The sequence below is a fragment of the Lynx rufus genome, unplaced genomic scaffold, assembly GCF_022079265.1.
Source record: "Lynx rufus isolate CCGP_SWC_20201006 ecotype Redwood Valley unplaced genomic scaffold, mLynRuf1.p SCAF_1, whole genome shotgun sequence".
Classification (NCBI taxonomy): domain Eukaryota; kingdom Metazoa; phylum Chordata; class Mammalia; order Carnivora; family Felidae; genus Lynx; species Lynx rufus.
In genome coordinates this window covers 218,086,030-218,112,438 of record NW_025814823.1, presented here as the reverse complement: position 1 = coordinate 218,112,438, position 26,409 = coordinate 218,086,030, and the positions used below count along the sequence as shown (strand labels likewise).

At 33.8% G+C, this 26,409-nt stretch overlaps 1 protein-coding gene across 3 annotated transcripts in view; it reads right to left on the bottom strand.

Annotated features, from left to right (window-relative positions):
* Positions 1 to 315: 315 nt before the first annotated feature.
* Positions 316 to 26,409, bottom strand: part of CDH9 (cadherin 9) — an 88,374-nt gene continuing 62,280 nt past the window's right edge. Inside the window, exons 3-11 of one of the 3 annotated variants that reach the window (XM_047074246.1) lie at positions 26,207 to 26,326; positions 25,450 to 25,617; positions 23,196 to 23,383; positions 21,993 to 22,246; positions 11,088 to 11,260; positions 10,553 to 10,674; positions 6,085 to 6,202; positions 5,735 to 5,986; positions 316 to 803 (exon numbers count right to left, since the gene is read on the bottom strand). In XM_047074246.1, the coding sequence (XP_046930202.1) occupies positions 316 to 803; positions 5,735 to 5,986; positions 6,085 to 6,202; positions 10,553 to 10,674; positions 11,088 to 11,260; positions 21,993 to 22,246; positions 23,196 to 23,383; positions 25,450 to 25,617; positions 26,207 to 26,326 (1,883 nt within the window). The remainder of the gene's footprint in view (positions 804 to 5,734; positions 5,987 to 6,084; positions 6,203 to 10,552; positions 10,675 to 11,087; positions 11,261 to 21,992; positions 22,247 to 23,195; positions 23,384 to 25,449; positions 25,618 to 26,206; positions 26,327 to 26,409) is intronic. The other 2 variants (XM_047074255.1, XM_047074261.1) reach the window with 2 other exon arrangements.

Below are 26,409 nucleotides of genomic sequence, written 5' to 3'. Positions count from 1 at the left end.
AAAGTCTTTATATTTAAGGAAAGGCACAAAAAGCCTTTTATGTAATTTGTATTGATTATTGATGTGATATACTTTCGTTCAGAGATTGCTAGGCAAAGAGAGTGAACTGGTTATTATTACTTTTTTTAAAATCTATATCATTCATATTCATTCACAGAAACTTACTGATTAAGCAAACCCTTACTAAGACAACACCTACGTATTGTTTGTAATTTCAATTTTTAAAAAATTTCCTCCAAGGAAGAGAATGCAGGCCACTCAATCTAGTAACAAGAAGCGTACTTCCACTAACATGGATCAAGTCATACGATACTCTTAATCTCGGTCACTGTCATCACCCCCATACATATCAGCAAGCTTTTTAAAACGAGGTCCCCAGTCGCTGAGGTAATCATAATCTTGGTTACAATCGGCTGTGAGAGACTCCAAAGAACTGAGTGAATCGGCTATGGAATCATTGCCTTCGTAGGCGTATGTTGCCAGTGAATCATAAGGTGGTGCACTTGGGTCTGAGTCATTTTCTTTCAATCTTCGATGGATAAAATCTTGTACATCAATATTTTCCCACAGAGGCACAGTCCTCCTTATCTGAAAAATAGTTTCAGGCATTACATCTCTTCTAAGTTTACTGTCTTCTCTTGCTTCTGGATTCCTTAAGGTGCCAATGTCAAAAGCTTGGGTATCTTCTTCCCCACCACCTTCATCATTATAGGTCACAATGTTGTCACGGACATCGTCTTTTGAAATTATCAGAGGTTCCTTTTTTCTCTGCCTCTTCAGTGCAGCAAACAGCACAACTAAAACTATTAATAATAACAACAACAATAACAACAACAAAGAGAAAATAGTGAAAGTCCATGATTCAGGTTTAAATTAAATATAGCACCCTTTGGAACAACAACAACAACAACAAAGAGAAAATAGTGAGATTCCATGGTTCAGGTTTAAATTAAATATAGCACATTTTGGAAAGGGAAGTTTGTGTGGTATGAGAGATGCTAAGATTTGTTTGGATAAAAAGTGACTATCCTACACAAATACACAGTGCCTTGGGCTAATGAGTAAATGTCCTGTATTGATAAAAGAGCAGATATTACAGTCCATTTATTTACTTTCAAGAGTCACTCTCCTGTAGAGCTCTGGCATTGAAAAATCCTTATTCAGTTATGGCTAATTCATTTAGCCAGCTGTTAATTATGTGATATCTCATTCCTTCCAACAGCAAACTTGCTTAAAAATACTAAAATTCTAAAGCTACACTCATTATTAGCCCAAGATAAATTAAGCAATAATTTAATAGTTTCTTAATGACTCAATATATGCAAAACATCACTCATATACATGCATATATACATAAAAGTGTAATATATGTGTGTATATAATATATACAAAAATATATATGTGCTACTGATCTAATCCTTCTAATAGCTCTTATCTATTTAAATTCCTTTTCGGACCTGGTTTTGAAAGCCTACCTAAAATCTGAGCCATCACTCTATAAGCTCTGATATGGAATTCAAATTCTTACTTATCTTTAACCTGTACTCATCTTACAAGATAGTTCAGATTAAAGATAGTTCAGACTAATTATCTTGTTATTGAGGATTTCCTTGACTTATAGAAGTACATTGGAACTTTCTGGCTGACCTGTTATTTGTAATCCCTCTATTTGCGGTATCGTTTTATTTTTTATATACTTGTGTTATCAAATTAATTGTGAACTCCCCACATGAAATATACTTTCTTATTTTTGTTATGTTACTAAAATGTAACATATGCATATATGTGACAATGAATGTCTGTATGCAAAATAAATACATTTTGCAATTTACAAATACATTTAAAAGTAAGAAAAAATACATAATTTCCAAAATATAAATTTTTCATTGAAAATGGAACAAGTTCCTAATTTTGTATATAAGAAAAGTTAAAAATTAAATAAAGATAAACTTTCCCAAAACACACTTAGACATTGCATGAGAGAAATAAAAAACAGCTTTTCCTTAATTTAGGCAGCTAAATGTTTTGCTAATACTATTTAGGTTTTATTAAAAAACAAGAACATGTTGGCTCAAAAATCTATCATTTCTTTTCTTGATTTTTGTATTGAAATCACACAAAGCAAACTCATTTACATTGAAACCACACTTCACCATGGCCCTTGAGTTTCTTGTAACTCCATTAAAATCTGCCCAATGCTATTGTCATATCAGCCAAAACACTTTCCTTAGCTCCTAATAATTGGTAGAAAGAATAAAAAAAAATCATTAGTAACATCTTCAGTTAACCTCCATAGAATAGGCTCCGGGTGCTGAGCTATATTCAGAATCATCTTAGAGACAATAAAACAAAAAACTATTCAATAAAAATGAGACATATCTCTATTTCCCCTATTAAAGGATGAACATAAGTTAATTAACTCAGCATAGATCTGAAATCCACCAATCTAGTGAATCATGAAGTAGAAAAAAGGTTTTTTTTTATAAATTTAATATTGAATTAATTTATAAATTCTCTACTTTCCTCAAAATTTTTATAAACTCCGACTATAAAATAAGAACAACATAGTCAAATTATATTAAGGGTTCTTAGCTAATATAATATTTATTAACTCCCACAAATGGACCTTGGAACCTGTTCTGTTTTTTCTCCTTTGTTGGGTCACAATTACCTGCTTCATCTCCCTAGACTGAGGTTATGTGAATGGAATTTAGAAAGGTAAAGATAATGAATAGAAAAATGTATGTCATTATTTTTATTAATCTATTACTGGAATTTAGTATTTCTATTATGAATATCAGAATATACAAGTACTGTAGTGATAGTAACAGTATGTGTGACTATTAAACCAACAGAAATCATAGATATTTTATATTGCATTTTAGTTATGATATATCTTTAATCATTAGACTTGCACTAGAATAAGGCACATATGACAATAATTAAACACATTTTGCTTTTGTTTCTTATTTAATTTGGATAAACATATTTCCTTTTTTATATATCCTATTATTATTAATTTATTATTCTAAATAGTTCCCATAGTTTGATTCCCAAGGTGTCTAAGGAACTAAAACAGTTAAAAAGTCCTGCATCAGGTTTTAATCCTCGACTGTGCCTTGTAACATAGACAAACTCTAAGAACTATATTTCTTCAAACTGTAAAGGTAGGTCTGAGATATTATTGTCCATGCTATATCACTGTCTTGCAAAGAGGCAACTCTTCTAACTATAGAAATTTAGTAACTGTGTGCAAACAACAGGTGTTGGTGAAGATGTGGAGAAAAAGGAACTCTCTTGCACTGTTGGTGGTAATGCAATCTGGTGCAGCCACTCTGGAAAACAGCATGGAGGTTTCTCAAAAAGTTTAAAATAAAAGTACCCTATGATTCAGCCATTGCACTACCAGATATTTACCCAAAGAATACAAATATACTAATTCATTACCTACAATAGCCAAATCATGGAAATAGCCCAAGTGTACATCCACAGATGAATGGATAAATGGATAAAGAAGATAAATATATATATATACATACATACATATATATATACACACATATGTATGTATATATATATGTATGTATATATATGTATGTATGTATATATATACATATGTATGTATGTATACATATATATGTATGTGTGTGGAGAAATATATATGTACACATACATATGTATATACATATATATATACACATACATATGTGTACACATATATGTGTATATATATGTATGTGTATATATATATATATATATATATATCTCCACACACACAATGAATATTACTCAGACATAAAAAAGAATGAAATCTTGCCATTTGCAACAATGTGGACAGAGCTAAAGAGTATTATGCTAAGTGAAATAAGTCAGAGAAAGACAAATACCCTATGATTTCACTCATATGTGGAATCAACATGGGAAAAAAGAGAGAGGCATCAAACAGACTGTTAACTATAGGGAACAATCTGAGGGTTACTGGAGGGGAACTGTGTGTGGGGGGGGGGGGGATGGGTTAAATGGGTGATGGGGATTAAGGAGTGCACTTGTGATGAGCACAGTGTGTTGTATGGAAGTGTTGATATTGTACACCTGAAATTAAAACTACATTGTACATTAACTAAATGGAATTCAAACAAAAACTTTTTAAAAAGATGAAATCACAGCAAAAATGTTTTAGGAACTTTGATAATGAAACCTGAATTAGAAACAATTTTAACTAAAATAATAGAAAATCCCTCCATCTTTATGCAATCGGTTGGGAAGGTGGAAAACAAGAAATGTGTGCCTTCTATATTGTATAGGGCAGGAAGGTGGCCGAGTTCTCAAAATAAAGAAACAGCCTTGTATGATTTCTGCTTAGAAAAAACTGTTAAACAATTTAGTGTCATAAGACATAGTATGTAAGCTTATTAGGGGGCGCTTTTGTTTCCTCATGTATGCATGTGTGTCTTTGTGTGTGTATTATCTTAATATAGAAATTTAAAAGTCAAATTTAAAATATGCATATTTCCATGTTGTCCTAAATTAGGAAAGTAGAGCTATGTGACCAAATAAAACAACATAATATCAGTAGCACTTAGCTGAAAGGTAAGCCAAAATTGATACTTCATGGGGATACAAAAATATTTTACAGAAGAGCTGAACTTTCTAGCAGCAGTTCTGAGATGTGGACTGGTGTTGGTAGTATGTATGTTCTAAAGCACCCTGAAAAAATGTTTTTCTAAATAGTTGGATCATTTGAACTGAGACAAATGTTTTCCCCTCACTTTTACCAATCCCCCACTGAAGTCGCATAAGGATATCTGGCCAGAGGGATGTCATCCAGATTGCTTGAAAGGATTTGTGGTGAAAAGGAGCCAGCACATATGAGCATTGGAACGTAAATTTGGCTGGCTCTCATGCCCTAAGCATAAGCATTTTGGATGAATATTTGATGGAAACAATTTTGGGGGGAATGTTTTACAGTGGAACAACTGTTTAATTGAATTAAATTGTTGTCCTGTTAGGGCATGCTCAAATCAAACATTTGCTATAGCAAGCATGACTTTATTTGGAAAATACTGCAGGACTACGTAGACCACAATGCCATACTGATATTTTTAAAAATGACCTTAAACCTTTAATTTGCACCTATGTTCAAATTGTATCAATAAAATGCTCATCTTATATTGACAATTTAAATGCATTTGCCAACTAGGTGTCTAACATACATAACTTGGTATTCGTTAGCTATATTATTTGTAAAGGTAGTCTTTGACTTTGAGAATAATGGTTTAGAAGGAGAATTCTGAAATAGACTAATATATTGAACGCTATTTAAAACACTTTCTAAATGACTGAATTTATGTAAGTTACTTAGTCTTCCCTGAGAAGAACCAGAGTATCCATCTTATGGAGTTGATACAAAAAGTAAATCAGTTGTAAAAGTAGATGTCCTGAGAACAGTGACCATGATTAGCTAGTACTAAACAGTATAATACAAAATAGATTTTAAAATGTGTGTGTATACATGCATATGGCATGAGCTGTTAGCTCTGTTTTTCATCTCTAGAAAGCTAGTCCTATCCTCAGAGACAACTAGATTTTTTTTCAAGTCGAAAGAACAATTTCAATAAAGAGTTAAAAATGTCAATCTTTCACTCTAGAGAAGTGTGCTTTTCAGTAGCCCCATCACTGAACAGTGCAGGAGAGACTTATTTAAGTCAAATGAACGTTCACAGGCAGAGCTTACCAAGGAGTATGATGATGCAGAGAAGGATGGCGATCAGAGCCCCTGTGCTGAGACCCGCCGAGAGGACCAAGGCCTCTGCATTGCAGGACTGCATGTTTCCTTGACTATCACAAGCGCACACACGGATAGTGAGTGTGCCGGTGCTGCTTTGAATTGGATAATCATTGTCAAATATTAAAATCGGTAGTAGATACGTGCTCATTTTGTTGCGGCTATACCCATCTTTTCGAGTCATGATTCCTGCTGTATTATCTAAAAAAAAAAAAAAAAAAGTGGGGGAAACAATTCAGTCCAGTCTTTAATTTTAGAACATAAGGCCTTATAATTTTACTTTTAAAAATATTCTGTACCTTTATTATCTACAATGGTGAAGTTCGGATTGAGAGGAAATTCTGGCACTGGTTCAAAGAAAAATTTGTGGCCTCGGGGAGGATCATCTCTGTCCATGACACTGACAGTCTGAATCAGCTGAAACCAAGTCAATAAGTGAAATAAAGCACAACAAAAAGCAACGCGTGTTGTTTTTATAGGACATTTTAAATCAGTGTTTGGGTTTTAAAAATATCACTGACATTACAGAAATAAAAAGAGCCCATTTTCAGAAATTATGGCAAGGCTTTTTATGGTTCTGTATAATATAACAATTAGTTAAGGATAAAAAAATGTCCATCAAGTATTACCGTGCAAGGTATCTCTATGAATTATTGTCCGATTCCCAGCCGCTGCAATATCCAACCTTAAAGAAAAATTCAATCACTCCAACATCTCCTCTTTTAACATTGTTAGAATGTCCCAGTGTGTTTTAATAATAATTGGTTACCAATCTGTTGCCTCCACTAAATAACGATTGTCTCAAAGGCAGAGAACATAACAGATGCACTTTTCAAAAACAAAAGTGCTTAGCACAGCCACTCTTACAGATCAAGGACACTATGAATATAGTTTTGAAACAATGAGTAATATGCCACATGATACCAGAAAGCAAAAGATTTTAAAGCTAGGGGGCACCATAACTACAATCACATTGCATAGTTTATTCAACTTATTTGTTTTTCTTTTAGTGGTATTCGCAAAGCTTAGAAAGAGATACAAATAAATGCTTTTAAGGTTTCATAAAATCAGTGTTGACGTTGAGAAATTATGACACCTCTTAGCTGTGCTTGCTGTAAGTTACAGATGTGCCCTCGTGTGAAGACGAAGCTGCAAATTACAGGTCACACAAAAAATTCTATTGAACATTTTACAGTGGAAAAAGCACCAAGCTACATATCGGGTGCCTGTTTTCCTAGTCCTGGGTCTGCCATCTGTGTGGCTTGAAATCATAGCCACTTAATTACTCTTACTTTCAAATTTCTTTTCCACAAAAACAGTTGCGCCACTCACTTAGAAGCATAGTAGTCCGACTTCTGTGATGAACAACTGTTGGAATTTTATAGTAGTTTGGCATATCCACAGTTTTTGTTACTGTGAACCTTCTGTAGCCATACTAACCTGATAACTCACTAGTCAATGTGTTTTCCTCTTTTAATACTAACTAGGATTTCATTCATTTTATTGACAGAGTGGCATGTAACCTTACAATTCTTTGTATAATTCTTCGTGTATGTGTACAATTATTAAGAGAAATTTAATGCACATTTTCTCCTTAGAAGATTGGCTCATGACATAGAAAAAAATACTTTTAAGACTTCAGCACTTTTGCTTAACCTCCTGTTCCATATTGGCAATGGTATATCCAACATTTAGCAATATTTTATTTTATTTTATTTTATTTTATTTTATTTTATTTTATTTTATTTTATTTTATTTTTTAACGTTTATTTATTGTTGAGAGACAGAGACAGAGCATGAGCATGGGAGGGGCAAACAGAGGAGGAAACACAGAATCTGAAACAGGCTCCAGGCTCTGAGCTGTCAGCACAGAGCCCAACGTGGGACTTGAACCCACAAACCACGAGATCATGACCTGAGTCAAAGTTGGCGCTTAACGGACTGAGCCACCCAGGCGCCCCATGATATTTAGCAATATTTTAAATCATAAACAATGTAGGTCCTCTGGTTACACGGCAGAGTTCTTGAAGTGATTAGATCAGCCATTGTTTAAGCATATTTTAACAGAGAATACATATCCGTAGCTTAAAATACATTTTTAACCTTGTTACTTTTAACAAGCAAATTGTTATGTGTCAAGTATAGAAACAACGACAGAAATTTTAATACTAATAGTATCTATTAAAATAATTTTTAGTTCAGATCAATTATTTTTATCTAATATTAATTTGTAATACATATAAATTACTCACATGAAAAGCATATTAATAGACAAATGAGTAAAGAATATCTATACACTGTTGTCAATTGACTTCTTTCTCTACAAGACATATGTTCAAATCCTAATTTCCAGTACCTGTGAATGTGATCTTATTTGGAAACAGGCTCTCGTAGATGCAATCAAGTTAAGATGAAACCGTGGTGGATTAGTGTGGACCCTAATCCAATGACTGGATTTTTCCCATAAGAAGAGGGAAATACGGATACAGATAGAATGTCATGGGACAGTGTATGCAGAGATTAGAGTAATTCTTATGAACCAAGGGATGCCAATGGTTTCTGGCACTCACAGGGACTAGGAAATGGCAAGAAAGAGTCTACTCCTAGAGTTTATAGAGAGGGGATGGCCTGCTGACACGTTGGTTCCAGACTTTATTCTCCAGAACTGTGTGAGAGCGGATTTCTGTTTTAAGCTTTCTAGTTTGTGGTAATCTCTCATGGTAGCCTTAGGAAACTAATACAGCTGTGAAAATGGCCACACATTTATGAAAAATGTTCAGCCCAAATAATTTTGGGAGGATCCGTGTTAAAATTATTATGAGATACTATTTTTCGATAGACATTTTAAAATCTAGTGTTGCCCAATAAATAGGCAGTCATCCACTAGATATATGACATATTTAGGCAACTATTTGGAGGCATTGATGAACATTTACATATCAAATTTATTCCTACTTTGAAGGTTGTATCAAAGGAAAAGAATACCAGGTAGTATATAAATATAAATGTACTGTAATGCTCATTATAGTGCTGTCTGCTGAGTAATATTTTGTTTGTAAACCAAATTTCCATTTTAAGTGGGTAGTTGAATAAACTAATGAATGTATAGCTATGCTGTAAAAATTCAGCATCGTTTTAAAAATAATCATTTGCTAAACTGAGTGTATGTCCATTACATGTTGCAAAGTGAAAAAAGAAAAACAATTTTTAATCCAGATAACTATGTAATGATGCTTTTTTGGCAAGTAAGAATAAGAATAATAATACCCCAATTCTATCTTTTGTGTATGCAAGTGGAATATGGTACATATCTCTGTCTTAGTCTACCTGCTTGGGCTGCCGTAAAAATTATGCAGCCTGGATGGCTTCAATGGCAGAAATTTATTTTTCTCACAGTTCTGGAGACTGGAAGTCTGAGATCAAGGTCTGTGAGAGCTTTCCTTTGGGCTTGCAGACAGCTGCCTTCTTGCTACGTCCTTACAATGCCTTCCCTTTAAGTGTATGCATCAAAAGAGAGAGAGGGAGAGTGATCTATCTGTTGTCTCTTCCTTAAAGGACACTAATCCTTTCAGATCATAGCCCTAACCTTATGATCTCCTTTAACTTTATTTGCTTCCTTAAAAGCTCTATCTCCATACTGGGGGTTAGGGTTTCAAATGAACATTTGGTCCATTGCAATCTCTATTGGAATAAAAAGAAGACTGTATTTCACTTTTATTTTCTGTGTTTAAAAAAACACGAAGGAGGGGGTGCCTGGGTGTCTAAGTTGGTTGGGCGTCTGATTTCTGCTCAGGTCATGATCTCATAGATCATGAGTTCGAGCCCCAAGTTGGGCTCTGTGCTTACAGCTCAGAGCCTGGAGCCTGCTTCAGATTCTGTGTCTCCCTCTCTCTCTGCCCCTCCCCTGCTCACACTCTGTCTGTCTCTCTCCTTCAAAAATAAATAAATATTAAAAAAATAAATAAAATAAAATAAAATAAAAAACATGATAAAATTATATATGATTCTTAACACCCACCCACTTTTTCCTTAAAAAATCTTAATAACTTGTTAAAATTTCCTTCAATGAAATTTGTGCAGTTACTATCATTTGTAAAATACTATATTAGTGTCAAAAATGAACATATTCTGCAGTTGCTTAAAGTTACTTTAGAGATATCTTATATATGAGGGGACTTTGCAAGAGGACTTTGTAACTTTTGTACAAACAATCTCTTTTTATCTCAAGAAGATTAAAGTTGAAAAATCACCAAGTATAATTATCAACCAAAATGTCTTGCCTGAGAGATTAAAAGAGGAAAATGTAATGAACAAGGTAATTATTTTGATTCCCTTTATACTAACACAGAAGAATTTCATGTTCATACTTCATGTGTTATTTAGTAATGTATTTCCATTCTATTCTTGAATATAACTCAGTTTCAGCATAATTATGAATCCAGGTAGAAACTATTTCTTATAGATAGATAGATAGATAGATAGATAGATAGAACTATATGTATAGATATTTATTATATACCAGTATATAAATTAAAGCATATATTACAACTTTTTCTATTATACCATGGGTTCCATAATAGAAACCACTTCAAAAGTTACCTTTTTAGATCACTGTGAATGTTCTGGTGAGGGGAGATAAACAGGTGACAAAGAGGAATGGCAATAATTTGCATAAAAAAAAAAGATTTGTTCAAGTGAATGAATATAATGGTACCTGCCTTTGGAAATAGGAAAAAACAAATTTAAGTTTATAATGGTTTTATTTACCTGCCCAGGCTTTGCATTTTCACAAACAAATGTTTCATAGTACATGGCAAATTCCGGAGCATGGTCATTTATATCTAGAATTCTGATGAAGACAGGGATGTGGCTACTTTGTTTTGAGTTATCTGCAACAAGAACATGTGTAAGACTTCAGTCTCATTTACAGAGAAGCGGTGACACCACTCTCCCCATTGGTAACTTAGCAACAGATCATTTATGTGGTATTCACTTTCTCAATTGGATTGCTGATGAATATCTCAGCTTGCTTACAGGGTCCAGATGGAAAGCATGATTAAAAAGAGGAGAATATGATTGAGAATGAAGTATTATTATTTGTAAGGCATAATTTTCTTAGATTACTTATTTTTATGAGGTTAGATTATATTTCCATCCTACAGTAAGCTATAAGAGAAAATTAAATTTAAAAAGTGGATATTTGATAATCATTAAATAATATAATATCCAACACGCGCTCAGGCTGCTAACGATAAAATGATTTCACTCAAGAAATAGAGTCTACTTATTGCTGTTATTTTACCACTTTGGTGTTCAGATGGACGTATTTCCCACTCACTTATTTCTGTGGCTGTAATGGTGATGTTGTGCCAAGGAGATGATTCCCGGTCCAGGGGCTTCAAAGTGAAAATAGAGCCATTTTCGGAGTGAATACTAAAAATCCGGTCCATATCAGTATGCCGATCAATGGCGTATCTGCCAGAAAAGAGATTCATGAATCTAGGCATTATTTTAAGATTATTAGTTCATCTACTATTTCTTAAAAGTTATAGGCAATTCAAACAATGTTCTCATAAAGTCATGACAGTAAAATGCTGATAACTTTCTTGAATTTTTATTTAATGTAACTGTCACTTAGACGATTTGATATGTTTGGCCTTTTCCATCATTACTATTCTACGATTGTGTGACTTTAGAGTTATTATTTATACTCAGGAATACTTGCAGCAGCCTTTGAGTGAGTTTTTAATTGTCACTTGATTTACTTATCCTATCATAGACCTATTGCAGTGCTTGAGACATATTAAGTAGTCATATTAAATTTGATGGAGTCAGTTGCGTAGATAAATTGAAATTATGTTAAAAAGAAACATAAGAACTTGTCCACAGAGTCCTTATGGCTATAAGTGAATAGAGAAACTGTTGTAAAATACTTTGCTCTTGAATGGCTCTCTTTTAGGGAACATATCAGCTGAATCAAAGGTCATCCTCCAATCTATTCCTCTGACCTATTCCAGATAAAAATGAAATGACATATTACATAGAGTTCCATGACTCTTTCTCATCAGGGTTGGATATGGACACTCTATGATTGGCAAAATAATGCCTCCTCATGTCCCCCAAAGGATGCCTACTTCTTAATCCCTGAAACCTATGGATATGTTACTTTACATGGTAAAAGTAACTTTGTAAATGTGATTAAGGTTAAAGTCATTGAGAAGGAAGACTATTCTTAATTATCTAGATAGGCCTAAATGAATCATGCAAACCATTTAAAGTGGATGAAGAAGGCAGAGATGTGCTCTAGAGAAATGAGACAGGAGGAAAAAAAAAAGAGATTTAAAGTATGGAAAGGAATTGATCTCTTATTGCTGGCTTTGAGGATTGCAGGAAGGGGTAGCATGCCAAAGGATGCAAGCCACCTCTAGAAACTCAGAATGAACCTTCAGCTGAAAGACAGCAAGAAAATAAGAATTACAGTCCTGCAACTGCAAGGAACTGAAATCTACTAATAACCTAAATGAGGAAGGAAACGATTGCTCTCCTACCGTGTCCAGACAGGAATATGGCCCTGTCCACAGTAACATCTTTAGCCCAGTGAGATTCATCCCAGATTTCGAACCCATAAAACTTTAAGATAATAAATTTAAGTTACTTTAGGCACTAAGTTTATGGTAATTTGTTATGGCAGCAATAGAAGGCTGTAATGTAATCATAAGAAAGATCTTTTAAAAGGCTAGCTTATAATAAAATACCTTAGGTCAGGCCATGTTAGGGTGTACTAACACATCTCTGAGATTTCTGCTGCTGAGTATCTAATTAAGCCATATAGGAAAATAAGTGTTTCTCAAACATTAACGTTCATATGAATTACATTGGGATTTATTTATTTATTTATTTATTTATTTATTTATTTATTTATTTTTAATTATTTTTTTAAATTTTTTTTCAACGTTTATTTATTTATTTTTGGGACAGAGAGAGACAGAGCATGAACGGGGAAGGGGCAGAGAGAGAGGGAGACACAGAATCGGAAACAGGCTCCAGGCTCTGAGCCATCAGCCCAGAGCCTGACGCGGGGCTCGAACTCACGGACCGCGAGATCGTGACCTGGCTGAAGTCGGACGCTTAACCGACTGCGCCACCCAGGCGCCCCTATTTTTAATTATTTAAAAAATTTGTTTTTAACGTTTATTCATTTTTGAGAGACAGAGAGTGACAGAGCATGAGTGGGGGAGGAGCAGAGAGAGAGAGGGAGACACAGGATCTGAAGCAGGCTCCAGGCTCTGAGCTGTCAGCACAGAGCCCAGCACAGGGCTTGAACCCATGAACCAGGAAATCATGACATGAACTAAAGTCGGATGCTTAACTGACTGAGCCACCCAAGCACCCCTACATTGGGATCTTTTTAAAAACGGATTCTGATTCAGTAGGTCAGGTGTTGGAGCTGGGATTTTGTATTTCTAACAAACATCTTAGGTCAATCCCATGTTATAAGACTTTAGACAAGACTTAATATAGTAAAGCTATATACCATGGGATAAACTGTTCAGAATAAAGATGGCAAAAGGAAGAAAATGACAGACAACAAAGAAACTAATCAACATCTGGTGTAGTTCTCATTTTTCTAAATATCTTATTAAAGTCACTTAACAAATGAACTCCTTTTTGATCTGGTGAATTTGGAAATTACAGCTCCCATTATAAATCTGTAATATATTCACTATCAAACATTGACTTTCATAAACATAAGTAATAGAAATTGAGCAGCCAGTGTTCCTTTTTTTTTTTTTTTTTTTTGCTTCCAAGATTTTATTTAAATTCAAATTAGTTAGCATATAGTGTAATATTGGTTTCAGGAGTAGAATTTAGTGATTCATCAATTACATACAACATCCAGTGCTCATCTCAACAAGTGCCCTCCTTAATTCTCATTGCCCATTTAGCCCAAATCCTCCTGCCTACCTCCCCTCCAGCAACCCCCAGTTTGTTCTCTACAGTTAAGTAGTTAAGAGTCTCTTATGGTTTGCCACCCACACTGCTTTTATCTTATTGTTCTAAACATTGTGAAACATTTGTAATTTAAAAAATATTTGATGAAAATACATTTAGGTTTTCTATGATTTTTTTGTTTGTTTGCTTTGGTTGTTTTAAAAAAGAGCCTGTGATTTAGTCTATGGCTATAAGACCTATATTGAACTTAAAGGATCCATTAGTAAACTCAGATTTCCAAAATAATTATAATAATTTAACATCATGGGCCTTGCCTAATTTACTTTATGCTAAATTTTATAAAATGATTGTCTCAACTGACAGATACTATTTCAAAGTAAGTATTTGAGCATGTGGGAAAAAAAATATGTATGTACTGGATTTCATCTCAAAGGTGGAATAGCTAAAAACTTTGCATGGTTGGTTTTAGATTCTTGTCTGTACCTTAGTCTCAAAATATAAAACCAGTCCAGTCACCTTCTTGCCCTTTGGAAGAGTTGTGCAACGGGCAGTAGAGCTACATGGAAATGGTAGTATCTTCTCACTTTTTCAATAATCATAATGGTAATTTTTCTACATGGTGTTATGAAAATAATTTGGGAGATTTGAAAAAAACCTTATATAATATATGGTCACTGCCTAATACTAGTGATACTTTTGATGTGGGAACTCCTAAACAGATCACTAGAACCAAGATATAAAAATCAATATATAAAATACATAATGGCATATGCATATATCTCCTAGGAACAAAAGGTCTATCAGATTTTAACCAACAATTCAATGTCAGACAAGGATCTGAGATGACTCTTATTTTTCAAATAACTATTAATGTACCAAAATTGAGGACATCGGTCATATTAAATTTTCTCTTTTTAATCTCTATTGCTTAATACATGCCTAAAAAAAGATACAGTGTTTTCTATCTCTAGAGGTCAAGTCTCCTATATTTTAGTTCCTAACATGGACTAGGATAGTCATTAGAACATTTTTTAAAATGTTCTATTTTACTTAAATAGTTACACCAAATTCTGCTCATGAATAAAACAAACCTAAAATGAACACAAAGAAAGCACAGTAAAAGAACATAACTCAACCACATCTATGTATTGAATGGAATTCAATTTATAATATTTGCCTGAATATATATGTATTTTTTCATTGTTGGAAAAGTCAATAGCAACCATTATCTGCTTATGGCTAAATAGACATTGGATTTCTTCTTACTGTTTGAACTGCAGATCAAAATTAAAAAAAAATCCTTTATGTTTATTATTACTTGCCCTAGAGATTAGCATGGGTGTTTCTATGATTGAGGAATAGCTACCAATTCTAACCTTATGTAAGTCCAGCTTTGACTCACTTGGAACTTATGTGGGACCAACATAAGTCTGGGTTTCTGACTGTTCTACGCTTAGATTCAATCTTGAAAGGAACTACTTTTCAGGTTGAGACGTCATGATGGAGAACCACTTTGACAATTTAGAAATAGCTCAGTTTAACATGAATACTGCCAACTTCCAGGTCTATATTTGCCCTAGTGCAAATGATGTCTCACAATTTGTCAAAACCCAGAAATATTTTTCTTTTATCCAGCAGCCAGTATTCTATTTTCAACACAGAATGGGGCATTTTTATTTACCTATTAATAATAAATACAGTGGATTACCACAGATGACCAGAAAGAACCTGATAAACACTTAACACAGAACAAAGCTATCTCTATGTTCTAGTAGACGGCCTATTAAAACAACACTATTTTGATCTCCTTACATTTAAGTTTGAGCAATAAGTTTTGTTTTTTTTTTTTAAAAGACCACTGGTATAATTTTTTAACTGAACACCTTCTGCAACAACAGGATGTGCAGAAACAGCAAATAAGTAAAAAGCACAAGAGAACTGCAGTGTGGAAGCGAACTCTGGTTTTACTTTGTTTGCTTTTAATTTTTAATGTTCTCCCATTAAGAATCTAACACATACCAGATCCCTGCATTTTCATCTAGCACAATAAAATATGTAAAGTAAATTACAAACACCAGAACAAATCAGTACTATGCAGAAATATGTCAAAGATAGTATTCCCTTTCCTTTCCTGAATTCCAGGTACATCTTTCCCTGACTAAGTCAATATAATTAGGTAATAAGTTTGTTCTTTTCTTTCAATCCACTGCTTTCCAGAAATGTGTTTTCTATCTATGACCTATGGAAGTTTCATTGTCCTTCAAAATGAGAATGTGGCTATATAATGCTTGAATGAATAGTTCAAATCTTTTTGTTGTTGTTGTTGTTTTCAAATATTAGTGGCATTATTTTTATTTTTGTATTTTTTTAATTTTTTTAATGTTTTTTGGTTTTGAGAGACAGACAGAGACAGAGCACAAGTGGGGAAGGGCAGAGAGAGAGGGAGACAAAGAATCTGAAGCAGGCTCCAGGCTCTGATCTGTCAGCACAGAGCCTGACACAGGGTTTGAATCCACCAATCATGAGATCATGACCTGCGCCAAAGTCAGACACAACCAACTGAGCCACCCAGGCACCCACCATTATTTTTAAATAATCATAATTTGTAAATAAATAGTAATAATTATCCTACTCTATAATAAAATCAGGCAACTATTAAGGAAACTGTTACACACACACACACACACACACACACACATACACACACACACACACACACACTTATTCGCCAATTTCAGCTTAGGGTGGAATCATGTACATTTTCCTGAAGCAGCACTAAAAAAGCATTTTTTTTCCATCAGGTTTGTTGTGTACATACTTCTCACTTTGCAGTAAAAAAGATTTCTTCTAAAACTTGTTGAACTTTAAATGTTGAGTATAAAATAGGTGTGAAATGAGACAACATGTTCTTTCAGAACCTGTAAAGCTATAATCAACCCTATAACTTGAGAAATCCATGATTACTAATGGGGTGAAACAGAACTGACAACAGCTGCTAATTGTAATCATAATTTCATGTTGCAAGTGGCAGATGTATTTCAGAAAATATGTTTGATGAACAGATTTACTGGTGAGTGAGAAATAGTTCCTCAGATTTCCCTGGAAAATATTTGTCCATGATGCTTATCATAGCCTATTTTCTGCTCTGGGGATCAGTCATCCTTCTAAATTCTATAAGAGCAAACAAAAGAGTCACATATTACAATGTTGTCTCCTTGTTGAATTATTGCTAGTTTTTCACACTGTAATTTGATACATAAATGTTTTCTTTGCATATATCTTTATGCAAACAGGAATCAGCCTATATGTTAACAGACTTGGCAATATTTTAGAAATACAATTGAGGATAAATTTGTTTCTTCAATACTTTTCTTCTTTTCATAATTTCTGAGATTTTATAGGTAAACCACTATACATTGTTTCTTTCTTTATACTTGAGTACTCTATAAAACAAATATTTTGGGGACAGATATAAACTTAAAATGTAGCAGCCACTTTTATATACTATGAAGCAAGGTTGCAAGTTTATCAGTCTCTGAGCTAGAAATTTTACTGCTAACATTGTATCCTGAGGAAATTCCAGATATAGAAAAGTATATATTCATATATACACTGAGCATATTATATATCTATATCTATGTCTGTTTACATCTATGTCTAATACATATATATACAGGTTGAAAGACTGTTTGCAACTAAATTTCCATCAACCATGTATCACCTACATGGTAGTGTGTTATTTATACAATAGAAGTTTATTGAGAAGTTTAATGGCATTATCAAATATTCACAATTAATAAAAATACATACACCTCTATGTATTATAATGATCTCTACTTACTAAAATTAGGTGATTGAAAATTGAAAGTTTCAATACTTGATAAAAATTGAATAAAATGCCACTGAAGTATCTATTGAGAAGAGAATTATACCTGTCTTCTTTGCTACAAAATTTCCTGTGTAAGAATGACTTAAATATGTTGATCAAAAACATGTTTAAAATGATATTTTGAATGTCCCTTTGTAACAACTATAGAATAACAAGGGTTGGATTTGCCAGCTCCCTACACACACACACACACAATCCACTAACACTAAATGAAATATATGAAACAATTATTTTTGAAGGATTAGACACCAGAGAACAATGACCATAATCTCAGAGAAAAGAGAAAGATATGACATGATACATAAGACTTCCCTAGTTTGCCGCCAGGGGGAGGTTCCAGACAGTGAAACAGGAAGTGGGATCCCAGATGGAGACTGTCAGCCCCTCAGTTCAGGAGATAATGCTGATAGCCCATGTTGAAACCAAACTGCCTAGAATTTTAAAGATGGAGTAATTCAAGGGAGAGAGTTTCATAGAGAGGGAACTACCGAAATTTGAAGAGAACGCTACTCAACTTTTCAGCGGAGTTCTGATCAGTACTCACGTGGGAACAGATAGAGTGAAGCGACAGAGGTATTCAATCACAAGGATAAGAAGGAATGAAACTGTGAACTAGCCTGTCACAGGGAAGGGTTCTAGTTTCCACCAGCCAAAGGAAAAAGTTCAAACTCAGGGGGCTTTGGTAGACTACTCAGAAAGGTTTTCAAGAGACCTAGTATAATTATAATTAAATGTCCTTAAAAAGAAGAATGTAGGGCAAAAAAATATTAAAGAGATTACAGCTGAAAACTGTTCCAAATTTGAAGAAAGGCATAAAGCTACATATTCAGGAAGCTTTATAAACTTCAAATACAAAATGAGTGAAGCATACTATAGACAGGAGCATCATAATCAAACTACTTAAAAGTAGTGACACAATTTAAAAGCATCCTAAGGAACAACTGACAAGTTACAAAGAGAACAATAAAGATTAGGGCAATGCAAAAGTTTTACTGTATTGGTAGAAAAAAACAGCTTTGGCCTCTAAAGCTGTACCTAAATAAATAAAAATAAATAAATATAAATAAAAAATTTATTTAGCACTAAAATGTACATATGAAAATAGGAATGAGTCTCAAATCAATGATCTCAGCTTCTGAATCAAGGAAATAGGCAAGAACAGCAAATGAAACTCAATGTAAGCTGAAGAAAGAATAATCAGAGAAAAAAAAGAGAAAACAAACAATTGAAAAAAATCATTTAATCACACAGGTCAGGAAAAAGACAGAAGGAGATACAAATTAACAGTATCATGGAGGACTATTATTATTAGAGGTATCAAAAGGACAATAAGAATATTATGAACAACTTTTTTTCAACTTTGATGAAACTACCAAATTCCCTGAAAGATGAAGGAAAAGGAAAACAAAGCCAAACAGGCTCATGTAAGAGTTAAGACAACCTGAAGTCTTACAACTGGTAAGGAAATAGGATTTGTAGTTGTGACTCATAGAAAAAAGAGAATATCATCCTTTGCTTTTAAACTGTACTAAACATTTAGGGAAAAATAATGTCATTTCTATGCAAACTCTTCCAAATAATTAAAAGAGGATCTTATACTTATGACTGCATTCTGTGAGACAGTTTTACGATGACGCTAAATCCAAACAGATGTTACATGAAAACGAAACTGTAAAATAATGTCCCAATGAAAATAAGTGCTGGGGCGCCTGGGTGGCTTAGTCAGTCAAGCATTAATCTTGATTTTGGCTCAGGTCATGATCTGACAGTTCCTGAGATTGAGCCCTGCATCAGACTCTGATTCGGGATCTGTGCTGGAGTGTGCTTAAGATTCTCTCTCCCTCTCCCTCTCCCCTTCTCCTTCTAAAAAAAAGTGCAAAATTATTTTTAAACTTTAGTGAATTGAATTCAACAACATATAATAACAATAGCGTAATGTGGCTAAGTGACATTTATCCCAATAATGCAGAGCTTGTTCAATATATGAAAAATAAATCAAACATATTTCATATTGAACATATGAAAAAACGCTCAACATATCGGCATAGAGATACAATTATACCCCTATTAGAATGGCTAAAGAGGCTCCCAAGTATTGGTGAGGCTATATAGAAACTGAATCCATCATAATTGCTGGTAAAATGTAAAATTGTATAGCCACTTTAAACTGTATAGCCACTTTAAAATGTAAAATTGTATAGCCATTGTTTAACTTTAAATAATATGCTGGTTTCTTAAGCATTAAATACATATCTGCCTGATGATCTGATCATAATTCTTCTAGGTATGTTTTCAAGAAAAGTGAAAACATGTAACTATACAAATACCAATGCGCAAATATTTGTATATGTACTTATCAACTGATCAGTGAACAGATAAACAAAATGTGGTATTTCTGTACATTGGAATACTTTTCAGCAATTGGAGGGATCAACTACTGATGCACATAACAACATGGAAAAGTCTCAATATGGTTACGCTAAGTGAAACAAGTTAGATGAAAGAGAATAAACACTGTGTGATTGCATTGGTATAAATTCAAGAAAACAGAATCCATTCTGACCTATATCAACAGAAACCCGATCGTTGTTTGCCTGGGGATCAGGGGTGGGTTTTGGGAAGTTTGGGAGGGAGGCATTAAAAAGACATGAAGAAACTTTTTGGGGTAAGATATATCTACGTTATCTTGAATTTGATGATGTTTTAATGGGTGTATGAATAGACAAGAGTTTCTCAAATCATACAGATTAAAGTTGTGCAGTTTATTGTTGGTCAATAATACCTTAATACAAGTGTTCAAAAAGAAGAATGAAAAGGTTGTAATTTTCTGGGGTGTCTGGGTGGCTCAGTTGGTTAAATGTCCGACCGGCTCAGGTCATGTTCTCATGGCTTGTGGGTTCGAGCCCCGTGTCGGGCTCTGTGCTGACAGCTCAGAGCCTGGAGCCTGTTTCGGATTCTGTGTCTCCCTCTCTCTCTGCCCCTCCCCTGTTCGGAATCTCTCTCTCTCTCTCATAAATAAACATTAAAATAATTTTCTTAAAAAGGCTGTAATTTTCTAAGCTAACATGTCTGTAGCTGGAGCTGATGAAACTCCCTACTGTGGGAAATGGGGAAAATGAAGAGAAACTAGACCAAATTCTGAGGGGCAAAATACATGTTTTGTCTTTTGCATAATTTTGTCCCTGAGGGATCTACCTTGTATAACTGAAGTCAGTCAAATTAGTCTATAAATGCAGCACATTATATTAATTATCTCTAATTAGTAAACAGGTCATTAGGAAAGCAGAGTATGACTGCTAAAGAATTGGCTATGTATTCAGATCAACTGAAGTTTGAATCCTTGGTCTGCTAACTATTACACTGTGTCCTTAACTCTTTGCATCTCTATTTATTCTTCTATAAAATTTGGGTGATAAGAGTTGTACCTGCCCAATAAAGTTGTAATGAGGCTGAGCTGAGCTAATAAATATATATCTCTTCAGACTCTCTAGTTTCTACCAGGTGCTCAATAAACGGTAACCATTATTTTACAGAAGAAGGGATAGGCAACATGTTTGACAGTCTCATGTCATGAATTTAATGCCACAATCAGACACTCATCTTCAGCCACCCATTTTATTCATTCATTAATTTCACAACTATATTTACATTCCCCTTAAGAACCATATAAAACAATCACTTAAGATTCTGGCATATTTGAAATCTTTAAATGGTCCATACCATATTCAAACTTTGGGAAAGTATTTACGCTATACTACACAATATGATACTAATTTTAATATGTTTTATATTTGTGAGTATCATTACTTTCTTTACTAATTCTCTGTTATTAGAAAAGGTTGACATATTGTTTTTTCCAAAAATTTTGATGCCTTGTGACTATTTTTAAAAGATGTTTCCACATTTTCAAATTATCTCTTAATAGCATTCCTAGAACAAATTTTTCTTCTAATTTATTTGTTTAGGTCATTTATTATTTGAACTATGACTTCTCCAAGAGAGGCAATGAGATAAGAATCACTACAGCGGAGGATTAAAATCACAGACTCTTAGAGCCAGATGGCCTGATTCTCAAACCCAGCTTTGCCACTGACTAATTGTTTGGCAAGTTATTTAAATGCTGTGTCTTAATATTATCATCTGCAGTCAGGTATAATAATAGGATCTACCTTGCAAAATGATGAGTCAAATACAGTAATATATTGAGATCACTTAGAAGTTAGTTCAACTAAGAATCGTGCTATGGAAGGATTTAGTCTTATTACTGTACTTGATCATACATAGTACCATGTTATTTTTTTCAAACAGCTTGTAAATGGACGATGATTATTTTTCTGCAAACTTAAATTATCACAAAATACTTACTTTATTAAATTGTTCATAGCATCTGGATCATATGCTGTAACCTGTCCAATGATGCTGCCCTCCTTTACATCTTCATCTACTTCTATCAAGTAATAAAGTTTACTAAACACAGGAGGCTCATCTATATCTTCTACAGATATTTTGACCACAGCTGTGTCTTTGAAAGGTCCCAGGTGTAGAAATCGTGGATCAGGGTGAGTGTTACTTGCATCCACTCTTAAAGTGTACAGCATTTTGCTTTCAAAATCTAAATTCTGGAGTTAAATAAGAAAAATTAGTATAATATAGCAGATATGACAAGGGAAGACAATATTAAATTTGCATATCCAGCTCTGTTACTGGTGCCAGGAATTGTGGTTAAAAAACTTCCTCAGTTATTGCTGCATAGGTATATCAAATAAACTAGTAATTTTTTGTTTTGTCTTACACTTATTCATAGGGGGTAACTGAATATAATGGTATGCACATTAAGACTGAATCCCACTTATTAATGCAATTCACATTTTGATGGTCACAGGCAAATGTATTATCTAATGGATATACAGATTATTTACTATTATTATTAAAGTTATACAAAGTTAAAATCAGAGTAAATATAAAATAAAGTAGAGATTTAGCAAACTGCTCATATAAGTTGCCCCCTTAGTTCCAACATTTCTAAAACTGATATTTTAAAAAGAAAAAGCATATTTCATTCATCTGAACACTATGGAAAGCAAGATGTGAATGGAAACAGAAAAATCAGGAAAATAGAACATGGTCAATATTTAGATGGATTATTCTAGATAAAGTTTCATAATGTTCTCCCACACTGCATTAAAAATCAAGAAATCCAAAGTAAAACATACATCTTCAAGTTTCATCTACTTGAAGAGACAAATTGGAACATTTTGAAAAGTGTGTGAAATAAAGTTATGACTGCATGCCTATTTTTTCAGCCAGGGAGAGTTATAAAACAAGGACTTTCGAGGCTATCTGGTCCTACCTTGAGTGTCTGCTATAAGCACAAGCAATTAAGGCTTTGTATCACTTTTTAAGTGTCAGTGGTGAAGATGCGTAACTTGAGATGAAGCCACAACTATACCCCCTTCTATGAAGACTGTAAAGATGGGACAAATAAATCCTAGGCTTTTCTTCCCTTAACTGAAAAACAAAAATAAACTATAAGCACTCAATGAAAAAATGAAGACAGCGTAAAGAAACCTGTTTGACAGTTATAATCCCTTCCTGTGTGTCCTTGTCAGTGATGACATCAAACATGTCTGTTCCATCTCCTTCAGCAATGCTGTATTCCATTTCAGCATTCTCCCCCACATCAGGGTCATCGGCTTTTATCCTTCCAACATGGGTTCCAAGAGGTACGGACTCGGGAGAATTAAATTGATACGTACCTGAAAATTCAATCAGAGCTGTTTTGGCATTTCATCTTCAGATAACAAAAACCTTTCTTTTCCTCTGCCTTTTTTACTTCAATAAATTAATTTTAAACTGGGAGAGTTTTTCATCATATTGAATTGTAAGCTGTCAAAAATTATAGATTTATTAAATTGGAAAAATAATTTATAAAGGCAGAGCACTCTCACTTTGTAAATGAGAAATATAAGTTCCAGGAAGATTAAGTGGATGCTCCAAGGTTATTGAGATAACAGATGGTAGGCACGATATTAGAATCCAGAACTTTTACTTAAGAGGGCAAGAAAACCAATTATTTACCGCTTATCTGGAGCTTTCAATATTGTCATTATACATTTTCACAACTTTCAAATTATTTCAAAAACATGCACTTATTCTTATATTCTAGGTCAGAGATAGGAAAATAAACCCATACACAGGAATGTCCTTCCTTCCTTCCTTCCTTCCTTCCTTCCTTCCTTCCTTCCTTCCTTCCTTTTTGCTTGCTAATGCCTTTAAGGGATATGAATGTTTCTGTTTCCTTCAGTTCCAGCCAATTATATTGCATTGTGGTGTCCTTGAAAGGATTTTAGTTTGTGACAATTTGTTCAAGAATCAATAGGAAAAAGTTAAAAACAAAAGTTAATGAAAGTTAGAAATGTTTTTAAACATGTAAAATGTGCTGCATTCTGTATAAGGCCAAAGGCCCTCTATATTAATTTATTTAATTCTAATATCCGTCCTCCTAATACCAAAGTAGGGATAGGGCTCAAGGAAACAATCCTATAAAATTGAGAAAAACAGCATGCAAAACTAAGTCTCTCTGATTCAAAGTCTTCTCTCTCTAATTTGTTTGGTGATTAAGGAGGACTTCTAAATCCAGCTGCCTGGATTTGAATTCTCATCACTGGGCAAGTTAAATTCTCTAACCCTTGATTTCTTCATGTATAAAATTGGGTGATAATGACAGCAATCATCTCATAGTTTTTTTTTTTTTTAATGAGAATTACATGAAATTATGTCTTTTATATGTTTAGCCCGGGGATAGTTCTTAAACATTTTTTGTTATTACTACTATTATTGTTCTAAACCTTTTGCTAAGATTATAATGGATCATGGAATTATAGAGTGCCAAGCCGTTTGAGAATTCATCAAGTCATACTGTTTCAGTTTATATTTAAGGAAACTGAATGCAAAGTTTAGATTTATGTTAATTAGGCTTATTGTTCATATTCTTAGCAAACTTTTTAAAACATTTATCAGATACATATGTCAACCATCCAAAGCTGAATCATCAAATAGTTTAATTTTGATTAGTTTGGAAAAATGCTCTAATGTATTAGATTCAATATCATAAATTTAAATTTGAGACCCCCTCAACTGAACATTTCAAAGTAGGCCCTTCGTATTTGTATTCACTGCAAAATGGAAAGGATTGGAATCTGTTTGTGTGGGAATTCATGGCATGCAAAGCATTCAGGATTTAACATACGTGCCTAAAATGGTGATGACTGAAAGGGTATTGACTGATTTGACCTTTACAAGTAGATAACAGATACTAGCAAACGTGTCTCAGATGCCATCAGAAAGAAGGCATACCACAACTCAAAGGGCCATTAAGAAAAACAAGTGCTGCCATTTGAACCCATTTTGTGTTGATTGTAATACCAGTATCTGATATCTGAGACTTTAAAATATCAAGTCTGTGTTTTAGAATCAATTAAATAAGGGAGTATAATTCTTATATACAGATAGGATGACTGTGTATAAGATAATCTCAGATAACTGAGGTCTGACGAGTGACAGACATGGGATTTGAAACCCAGGCTGTCAGAACTAAGAGTCCGTGCTCTAAACCGTGAAACAGATAAGAGAAAGAGTGAGATGATCACAGCCAATATTGGGAAGTCAATTTGTGGGAAATTATCATATTTTGTCGGAGGGATAGGTTGTGGATTTGTCTTTGTTCACAACCGAATAGTGAAAACACTGGTACAAATATAAGCCTCTATTCGTAGTGTGTTGGAGAAGGCTTCCTACGCGAGAGAAATAAAACCTTCCTTACTCTGGGGAAATCGTGGAGGATTGTTGTTGACATCTGTCAGAGTGATGTTTACGGTGGTGGTTCCAGAAAGGCCTCCCATCTGGCCGCCCATGTCTTTGGCTTGTATAACCACTTGGTACTGTTCTCTATTTTCTCTGCTCATGTCTGGTAGTGCGGTTCTTATTATGCCTTTTAGAAAAAGTAGACAAATATTTTACAATTTAATCACTGAGTTCTAAGATTAACCTATGCAAGATCTATTTTATAGAAGTTCATCATAACAAACAACCAAAAAGCTGGTGTACCTAACTGTATGAAATCCATAACCAATTTAATGTAATGGACAGAACAGACAGAATTCTTCCACTGGCTATTGTACAGGGAATGAGCTTGGCTAAATCAATTTAATTATATTTTTTGATTTAAAAAAATTAACTGCATTAAAAAATCTTCAGATGAATAAGCTTACTTAATTTGATGATTTTCACATTCTTTCTGTTTTGAGTATTTCCTAGGACACAAAAAGTGCTAAATTTCAAATTTTGTATTTGGTGTCGTAAATTTAAACTCTGTAGATAATAGCCTAAAAGGATAACAGTTCAAATAATCTATTTAAATAATATGAAATTTGCTTTTATTTCCATGGAATAACTATGGGGAATAAGTGGAAGCATGATACTGAATCAATAGCTCTTAAAATACAGAAAAATCTATAATTGTGCATCCGGATGTATTACATAATGAGATGAGAAAGAAACCAAGTATGAAAGGCTATTACCTGATTCTGGGTCCACGGAAAAATATGGCTGTCCTTGCAGTATGCTGTAGACCACTTTTGCACTGTTTCCATAGTTGGCATCATCTGCATCTGTTGCGGTCACTTGTATGACAGACGTACCTACACGAATCCCACCCACCCAAACAAAGATACTTAAATACTTCTAACTTTGAAACGGTCTTTCCGAAAAATTATTGCTGGTG